At 46.8% G+C, this 10,431-nt stretch overlaps 1 protein-coding gene across 1 annotated transcript; it reads left to right on the plus strand.

The window, feature by feature from the left end:
• Positions 1 to 3,393: 3,393 nt before the first annotated feature.
• On the plus strand, positions 3,394 to 4,518 carry LOC144773783 (uncharacterized). The gene has a single exon (XM_078658895.1). It carries the CDS (start codon positions 3,394 to 3,396, stop codon positions 4,516 to 4,518), a length of 1,125 nt encoding a protein of 374 aa, XP_078515021.1.
• Positions 4,519 to 10,431: the final 5,913 nt, after the last annotated feature.

The following is a 10,431-nucleotide window of genomic DNA, read 5'->3' on the forward strand; positions in this document are numbered from 1 at the left end:
AAGTCCAGGGTCGTGCACACGCAGACTCTAGGGGACTGCACCACACAATTGGCAGAGCTTCGTGCTCTTCTTCTTGCCTGAGAGTACGCAGATCCTAGTGTGACGACTCTTATTGTAAGTGATTCTTACTACTGTGTCCAGTCTTACAATGAAAACTTGTTCTTTTGGATTCAGAATGACTTCCGTGATTCCAAGGGTAGCACAATAAAACATAAAATGATCTGGGTTCGAGTGGCTGAGCTCAAAGCTCTTTTGCCACTCGTGTTTGTGATTCATACTCTCGGCCATCAGCGTATTGGAGTTCAGGCTGTGGGTAACTCGCTTGCTGATAAAGCAGCGAAATCAGCGGTATCTACATATTTGGTTGCCGCAGTTACACGGTCCAAAACTAAGATTGATGGCGGCTGTTGCTGCCACTGAGAAGGGAGGTAAACATCTTACGGGTTTCCCTTCGAAGTACACATACCACTTAAGTCCCGATAAGGTTCCTTTTGAGAATATTCCTGAAGTTGGTGATCGGCTGATTCCCAACTCGGATCGCAGGGTTACATTGATTACAGCGGCGCATGAAGGTGTGGCGTCTGCGGATGCGGGCGTCTCTGCCACTGTAGCTCAATTACAACAACGTTTCTGGTGGCGGGGACTGTACAAACAGACGCGCGACTATGTCCTTCAATGTGACATTTGCCAGCAGATTAAGCCTTCGACTGCTGCGCCTCCACCACAGACACAGTTGTACATATCTAATAAACCACTAGTATGCGTTTATTTAGATCACTGCGGTCCTTTTTCTTCTGATACTGCGTATAAGTACATCTTAGTAGCAGTTGACTCATGCACACGCTTTGTGTGGGTCTGGCCCCATCGCAGCGCTGATTCACGGACTGTCATAAGAGATTTGCGTGTCTTTGTTGGGATTTTTGCCTGTGGTACCTTCCATTCGGATCAGGGTCCGGCTTTCGCCTCTAAGGCGTATAAGGATGCCATGACTTCGATGGGGGTCCAAGTCAAGTTTTCGTCTCCCTACAGACCTGAGGGTAACAGTGTAGTGGAACGAATGAACCGTGACTTAAAGCAATCATTGACAGCTCGAGTTATAGGCACTGGCAGAAACTGGCTGGCCCACCTCCATGGCGTGCAGCGTGCTCTTAATAATCTCCCTAGAAGGTCTCTGGGTGGGCGGACCCCATACGAAATGCTCTTTGGTATCAAGATGTTTGTCCTGGACCTTGACGGTCTAGACGGTGTGGCCCGCGCCACAACCTTTGACGTAGATGAACATTTTAATGTTTTACAGGATCTACAAAAGACCAGAGACAGTCTTGCAAAGGAACATTTGCCCTCCACATCGGATGATGCGTTGCAGATCCCGGTAGTAGGCTGGCTACCCCAAGTTGGAGAACTGGTTCGAGAGAAGATCGATAACAAGAAAGAATTTGGTTCTTCATATCGAGCTCCGGTTCCTGTCCTTGGCGTGAAGGGCACAAGAACAGTCATTTTACCTCCACTTCCAGGTCGTAAGGAAAAAAGTTTTATCTCTATTGACAATGTCAAGGTACACAGAGTGGCCGATTCTTCTTAGTATGACTCCGCTGTCTCCTGTCCTTCGATTGTGAGAAATTCTGTTTTGGCCACTGCTTCTAATCCTATGCCTGAGGTGGCCCTCGAGATGCCTGCTGTTTACAGTCCTTTATTAAGTACTTTACCTGTTGATCATGTTGATGAACTTGATTACACTTACCCAACTGACTTATCGATGCCTGATTTGCAAACACGTTTGGCCACAGAATCCAGATTCTCTTTTGACACTGTTTCACAAAATTCAAAAAAGCCCTCATGTTTTGCAATTAATGCCACATTATTTAAAAAAAAAAATTTGACCCCCCCCCTTGGACATATATTTGGCTGGTACTTTTTTCAGTTTACCTTTTTATGTCAATTGGTTTTGTGTTTTATTTTTTCGTCTTATCGATGGACACTATCGAGGAGAGAACATGCATTCGGCATCTTAATGGAACTTTGGCCCCCCTTTCTTCATCGCATTTAGCAGACAGACTGAAGAGAGACTTGAATTTTGTTAACATCACTGCTTGGCCTGTTCTTGATGGAATTCTGTGGGATGTGGTCTAGTTTCAAATCCATGGCCCTACTGAAGTAGTTAATGTCCCCAACTTGCTCAGGGTAAACATGGGGGATGTGGTGAAGCAAAACATACGTTCTGATGATTGGGATGTTCAGGCCGTAGAAGCGTTATTCTCTGATTTGAAATATTATGCTGCCTTTGATGCTGAAGATTTATACTTCGACTCTGCTAATTATGGTGATTTGTTTTGCTTCCAACATTTTGGCTACCATTATTTGCATAAAACAAGTTCCAGAAGGGGTGCTGTAAATTACACACAATGGGAACATTGCCCAGCTCCTGTTCAAGGCAGTTCGAGTACTTTCTTAAAAAAGTACACTTATTTTACCGACTTTAATCAGTCCAATCCTGAGTCTTTTTATTTTAAAATGACACAGAAGTCCATGTCCAAGGTTAGACTTACCGATACAAAGTTGTTGTATTCGAAGTCCTTTCTAGATAGGTTAGCTGTAGAGGGCTACGAGCTATGGAAGGAAACCATTGACCTTAAATCTGTTTGGGGTTCTAAAAATTGGCAGGTACAAGGCACTGAGACTTTGCACCGTGCATGTCTCATCCCAAATCATATGTTGTTTTTAAATTCTACCATTTCTCAAACAACATGCTTTGGACTGGCGACTTCTAAAAAATTAAATACACCTAATGTCCCTGATCTAGAAGAATATTCTGGTTGGAATAATATTACACAGTTTTCCATTAGGGAGTTGCAAGCTCTATTGCAAAATGCATCCTTTAACATTTCCAGTTTGGATCCAAAAGGTTGGCTGATGTGGCACAGAAGGTCTGATCCCTGCCAACGTCGTTTTCTGGGTTTATCTGATGGGTTTACACAAGTCAGGCCAGATCCCCGTTTTGATACTGACCATTCTGTCACCACATATTTAGTAGGCAAATTATCTCAGAATTGGCTGAAACATTCTACCTTGGCTGCGGTTAAACTGCATCTATCCAAGCTCACTGATGATGTAGATTTAAACGATTTCATTAAAGGCCCGGCTAATGGTAGATCTAAAAGAATGATATATGCGATTTACAATGAAGTCTGGAAGACTTCACAAATTGAGGCTGCTACACGCCTTAGAGCTATTGATCAAGCTAATTTAGAAAAAGTACTTGCAGTTGTGGATAACAGTATTAACATGCTTTCTTCCCGCATTTACACGTTAAATAACATTGTGTCCTCTGTTGTTGATATTGTACAGGATGAAGTGTCTGTATTATACCATGGTCAGAATCAATTGCGTTCCATTATGCAGTTTGCGTGGACCCTGCAGACGCTTAAGTCTGGGCGGTTGCCTTGGACTTACATGAACGTGTCCTCTCTCTTTGCCCCTTTCAATTTGACTGACAAACAGCGCATGCTTTCGATGCGGGATGCATCTTTTTCCATGATACACATTGAGAGGTTGGAGTCTTTACCATTCTCTGTTGCTGAAGCGACTGCTGCGACGTGGCTTATCCACGGGTTAATTACATTGCCTTTTGCTCTGTATAAATTTACAAATTGTATGCGATATATCACTATTGGCAGATATGAACCATTGGGTAGTTCGTTTCTACATGAGGCTTGGTCTCTAGCCTTCACTTATAGGTGCTTGAAGGACGAGAAGGAAGTTTTTCTAAAAGGGGAGGAGTGCACAGAAACACCGGATCACTCCTTAATATGTAGACACATCCAATTGCATGGTTCGTGTAACCAGGACCGGCCAAATTTAGCCTGTATTTTGAAAGGTACTCCAGTTCCCGCTATTGTTCCTACTTTTACATTACTGGCAAACGGCAGTTATTTACTTTTGAATAACGAGGACTGTTGTGGTTTAATTAAAGGTATCGCTTATGTGGTAACCGTCTCAGAACGTGTAGTGTGTTGCAAAAACGTTCTGTATCCTCCTACACATGGGAATTTAGATGTTTCCATCTGGCCGCGACTCCCAACCTTGAAAGCAGATTTCCATGGAATGAGTAGAATAAGAGCCCTTTTGTCTCAAAAAGAAGTGGCCCTGAGTTCGGCTCGAGAAACATTCGTCCTTCACATAGCTAACACGCGCACAGAGGTGCAGGCGCTATTGAATACTGATTTGCCATTGCATTTCAGCGAGCTTATTCATCAAATCTTTAATGCCTCCTCCACTTCTGGCCCGGCGCACTTTTTTAAAATAGTTAGCAGTGGTCTCGTGACTTCTTTCGAGAAAATATTTGGAGTCATCCCTGCTTTCTTCCATTCTATTTTTTCAAGCCTGTTTGGTGGCTTTCCGGTTTTGCTCGCGCTGGCTGCAGGCGTTCTGATGATATTTTGTTTTGCTAAAAATGGATGCCCGTCCTGTGTTAGAAGCCGCTCAGCCCCACCTGGCACTGTTTCGCAACCGGATGCTTGATTACTTTGGCACACTGCCGCTTGCGACTTTAAGCACGGCTTTTGGATTATCGTTTCGATTTTCCTATTTTACATGTGTCCAGCCTGTGTTTCATTGCCTAAGCTGCGATTTCGACTGGGCCCTTGATTTGTGTCTCTGCAAGACGGTGTCTCCTGACGTCGATTTTGATCACCTGATGAGTCCCGTAGTTACTCACGAGTTGGTTTGTTCTGGCGAAAGGATTATGGCCTTGGCAGCGAAGTATCGACTAATGGGTCATTGGAACATTCTCGCAGCAGCACAAGATTTCTTGGCACAGAGCTATATTGAGAACCCACCGAGTTGTCCTCTGATGATGCTAGAGGCTCCGGTGCTGGAGGAGCACGTATGTTCTTTCCCGCTGATGGATTGGATTGCTGAACTGTTTTCGGATGATGACAGTGATTTCATTCTGGAGGCTGTTGCTGCATATTTTGCATATTCAGTTCTTTCCTGAACACTTTCAGGACTTTTGTTAATGTATTGCCCCTGATTACAAGATTTTTGCCCTTTGGTGTACAAGTTCTTTTAAACACCCAGACCTATTGACTTGAGTGCCAGGTTAGCAAGTTGAGACTTTTTTAATTTGAACTCTATAATGACTTTTTGACTGATTTTGATCATTTTAACCACTAAAACCTAGCTCATTATTATGGAACTCTGCTTTCATGATGTGCCCCTGTTCTGGTCTTCTCATTCCATACTTTGTGAATGCTCGGATCATTGGGGGGGTGTCATATAGTTACTGCTTACCTATATACCGTGTTAAGTTAGCATGAGCTTATTAAAAGTTTAAACGCCATTTTTTCCTTTTGCTGCTTTTGCACACGACACATAATTGTTATTTTAGCTTTCAACCTGGAAGATCGTTGTGATTTACCTGAGAATAATATGTTATTGCTCTGCTATCAGCTTTGCTTGGTGAAATATGTCTGCACAGTGAGTGCTGAAGCCTCCAAGGATAACTGAACACAGTGTTGTTGTGAGGTCTGATCTTTGCACCTTTCTCGACATAACATGAATGCAGCTGCTGCCAAAATCTGGCTTTGCGCGCATTTTAAATTGCTTTGCTTAGAGCACACAAAACACACTTGATGGTGCTTCGCATGCAGAGAGCTGGTGGAAGATGATGTGATCCTCTGCCACTGAGATTTTGAGGTATGGGCCCGCCCTGCTAAAACCCAAAGAGACCTTCATAGATATAATGTACTATGTTAGTTAGGGAGGGTGAGAATTAGGTGTTGTTAACTCCTATTCATTACAGCATTTTAGTATGCTGTCACCGTTTGCTTTCTATGGACTAGTAACTATGCTGATAACTTTGTTTCTTATAATATGTTTGCTTGTATTATATAAGATACTGCGTTTGAGAACCCTGCATTAGTAAATAAATATTTCAAATATGCACGTGTCCTCTTTTACTCCACATTCTGGTTTGAAATGATTGTATAACGAAAGAGTGTTCATGTGTTCCACGATACCTGAGGTATCCTAAGTTCATGTTCTGGTTTGTCTAAAAATTGGGAGTTTGTTATGACCAATGAGACACTGTAGCTAGCTCAGTAAGGGGATTTTGAGGACTGAGGTGAGTTTTGGGTCACCCTAATTCACTGAGGTTCCAAATCTCTTTGCACAGTTCTGTAGGAGAACGGAATCCCGGTACAAAAGGGGGTGGTGATGGACGGAGCATCCGAACCAATCAAACACTCACACTCAGTCAAAAGATCTGGGTTTAATCCATCACCGTTCTTTAGCCCACTCTGCCACCCCAGTTCAGACATGGCTATATGCAAATCAGTCTGACCCTGTGCCTCATGGGAACAGTCCAGCCCAAACTGCCAAGCCATGCCTTCCCTGGACCGGAAACAAGCTTCCGAGGACCGGTTTCTGGCATTACAGCCGTCTTCAGCCCGGCTTGCTTGAATCCAGTGGCAAAGTGAGCAAGGGACTCACGTCTGAGCATACCCTGCCACACTTATGGCGGCCAAAAGCGGTACAAAAGGGGGTGGTGATGGACGGAGCATCCAAACCAATCAAACACTCACACCCAGTCAAAAGATCTGGCTTTAATCCATCACCGTTCTTTAGCCCACTCTACCACCCCAGTTCAGACATGGCTATATGCAAATCAGTCTGACCCTGTGCCTCATGGGAACAGTCCAGCCCGAACTGCCAAGCCATGCCTTCCCTGGACCGGAAACAAGCTTCCGAGGACCGGTTTCTGGCATTACAGCCGTCTTCAGCCCGGCTTGCTTGAATCCAGTGGCAAAGTGAGCAAGGGACTCACGTCTGAGCATACCCTGCCACACTTATGGCGGCCAAAAGCGGTACAAAAGGGGGTGGTAATGGACGGAGCATCCGCACCAATCAAACACTCACACCCAGTCAAAAGATCTGGGTTTAATCCATCACCGTTCTTTAGCCCACTCTGCCACCCCAGTTCAGACATGGCTATATGCAAATCAGTCTGACCCTGTGCCTCATGGGAACAGTCCAGCCCGAACTGCCAAGCCATGCCTTCCCTGGACCGGAAACAAGCATCCGAGGACCGGTTTCTGGCATTACAGCCGTCTTCAGCCCGGCTTGCTTGAATCCAGTGGCAAAGTGAGCAAGGGACTCACGTCTGAGCATACCCTGCCACACTTATGGTGGCCAAAAGCGGTACAAAAGGGGGTAGTGATGGACAGAGCATCCGAACCAATCAAACACTCACACCCAGTCAAAAGATCTGGGTTTAATCCATCACCGTTCTTTAGCCCACTCTGCCACCCCAGTTCAGACATGGCTATATGCAAATCAGTCTGACCCTGTGCCTCATGGGAACAGTCCAGCCCGAACTGCCAAGCCATGCCTTCCCTGGACCGGAAACAAGCTTCCGAGGACCGGTTTCTGGCATTACAGCCGTCTTCAGCCCGGCTTGCTTGAATCCAGTGTCAAAGTGAGCAAGGGACTCACGTCTGAGCATACCCTGCCACACTTATGGCGGCCAAAAGCGGTACAAAAGGTGGTGGTGATGGACGGAGCATCCGCACCAATCAAACACTCACACCCAGTCAAAAGATCTGGGTTTAATCCATCACCGTTCTTTAGCCCACTCTGCCACCCCAGTTCAGACATGGCTATATGCAAATCAGTCTGACCCTGTGCCTCATGGGAACAGTCCAGCCCGAACTGCCAAGCCATGCCTTCCCTGGACCGGAAACAAGCTTCCGAGGACCGGTTTCTGGCATTACAGCCGTCTTCAGCCCGGCTTGCTTGAATCCAGTGGCAAAGTGAGCAAGGGACTCACGTCTGAGCATACCCTGCCACACTTATGGCGGCCAAAAGCGGTACAAAAGGGGGTAGTGATTGACAGAGCATCCGAACCAATCAAACACTCACACCCAGTCAAAAGATCTGGGTTTAATCCATCACCGTTCTTTAGCCCACTCTGCCACCCCAGTTCAGACATGGCTATATGCAAATCAGTCTGACCCTGTGCCTCATGGGAACAGTCCAGCCCGAACTGCCAAGCCATGCCTTCCCTGGACCGGAAACAAGCTTCCGAGGACCGGTTTCTGGCATTACAGCCGTCTTCAGCCCGGCTTGCTTGAATCCAGTGGCAAAGTGAGCAAGGGACTCACGTCTGAGCATACCCTGCCACACTTATGGCGGCCAAAAGCGGTACAAAAGGGGGTGGTGATGGACGGAGCATCCGCACCAATCAAACACTCACACCCAGTCAAAAGATCTGGGTTTAATCAATCACCGTTCTTTAGCCCACTCTGCCACCCCAGTTCAGACATGGCTATTTGCAAATCAGTCTGACCCTGTGCCTCATGGGAACAGTCCAGCCCGAACTGCCAAGCCATGCCTTCCCTGGACCGGAAACATGCTTCCGAGGACCGGTTTCTGGCATTACAGCCGTCTTCAGACCGGCTTGCTTGAATCCAGTGGCAAAGTGAGCAAGGGACTCACGTCTGAGCATACCCTGCCACACTTATGGCGGCCAAAAGCGGTACAAAAGGGGGTGGTGATGGATGGAGCATCCGAACCAATCAAACACTCACACCCAGTCAAAAGATCTGGGTTTAATCCATCACCGTTCTTTAGCCCACTCTGCCTCCCCAGTTCAGACATGGCTATATGTAAATCAGTCTGACCCTGTGCCTCATGGGAACAGTCCAGCCCGAACTGCCAAGCCATGCCTTCCCTGGTCCAGAAACAAGCTTCCGTGGACCGGTTTCTGGCATTACAGACGTCTTCAGCCCGGCTTGCTTGAATCCAGTGGCAAAGTGAGCAAGGGACTCACGTCTGAGCATACCCTGCCACACTTATGGCGGCCAAAAGCGGTACAAAAGTGGGTGGTGATGGACGGAGCATCCGAACCAATCAAACACTCACACCCAGTCAAAAGATCTGGGTTTAATCCATCACCGTTCTTTAGCCCACTCTGCCACCCCAGTTCAGACATGGCTATATGCAAATCAGTCTGACCCTGTGCCTCATGGGAACAGTCCAGCCCGAACTGCCAAGCCATGCCTTCCCTGGACCGGAAACAAGCTTCCGAGAACCGGTTTCTGGCATTACAGCCGTCTTCAGCCCGGCTTGCTTGAATCCAGTGGCAAAGTGAGCAAGGGACTCACGTCTGCGCATACCCTGCCACACTTATGGCGGCCAAAAGCGGTACAAAAGGGGGTGGTGATGGACGGAGCATCCGAACCAATCAAACACTCACACCCAGTCAAACGATCTGGGTTTAATCCATCACCGTTCTTTAGCCCACTGTGCCACCCCCGTTCGGAGAACGGAATCCCTGCTACACCATGGCATCTGTTGTCCTTCAGGTGAGGCTGTGGGGTGGGCTCCCTTTCATATTGCAGGTTGCAGTACGACTTTACACCAGGTCAGAGCAGGTGTGAACTTCCTCGTGCTAACGCACCTTATGGCCTGTTTAGTGTTCTCTTCTGTTAGAAATGGGATTTCCGGTTTGCTAAGGCTTGCGACAAAGTCAGGCAGAAACCACCACTCTAGTCAGGGCAAGGGAGTTACACGCCAAAGAGAACCCCTGCTCACCCTCTAGGTAACGTGACGCGAGCAGTAAGGCTGATCCCGGAGGCAATGTAGGTTAAGTGTTTGCGCACGCACACAGCAACAACACTCAAGGCCCACCACAAAGGAAACTCCACACAAGGTTATATATAAAAATAGCCTTTGTATTATACCAAACACATTAGATAAGAAACACACACTTTAAAATGTGCCAGAGGCACGGGCAGAATTTACAGGGGATTATATACATGGGACTGGGCCACATGGACCACTGTCAGGATTATGCACTTTTAGAACGAGCACTTGGTAGAATTAGCACTTTGTAAGAATAACACTTAGAACATAGCACATATAATAACTGTAGCACCAAATAGCAAATGTAGTACACAACCAGTTACCACTGGTAAGAGGTAAGTACCACCTACGCAACCCTAACCACCTTAGGAAAATATCACGCAGGGAACCAGGAACTCACCAATATAACTATACTAGGTAAAACAACCACCTAAGCATAAAAACAAATTCAGAGGTATAGGCACAAAACATTATACATGATGCAGAAATTACATTACGCAGGTCATTACAAATTGCGCAAAGATCACATAGGGCCCCAACATGTACCCCACGCAAGGGCACAACACCAGAACTGTCCCCCAGGCCAACTGGCCCCTAAGGGGCTGAAACACCCTGTGTCCAAAATGTCAGGGCAGGCTGCGCAGGCAGCCAAGTAAGATTGCGCAGTTTAGCCTAAACGGAGCAGCTGCCCACTAAGTGCTGGGCAGCTGGAGAACTGAGCCCGGCAACAGGGTGCCCAAGAACAACGTGAGAGCCTTGTGGGATCTATGACAACTGTGGCCACACTGG

This window comes from Lissotriton helveticus, chromosome 8, assembly GCF_964261635.1.
Source record: "Lissotriton helveticus chromosome 8, aLisHel1.1, whole genome shotgun sequence".
In the NCBI taxonomy this organism is placed as follows: Eukaryota; Metazoa; Chordata; class Amphibia; order Caudata; family Salamandridae; genus Lissotriton; species Lissotriton helveticus.

What these genes read in the sequence shown, in the direction of transcription:
- LOC144773783 (XM_078658895.1), top strand. Translation starts at nt 3,394, where the DNA reads ATGCAGTTTGCGTGGACCCTGCAGACGCTTAAGTCTGGGCGGTTGCCT.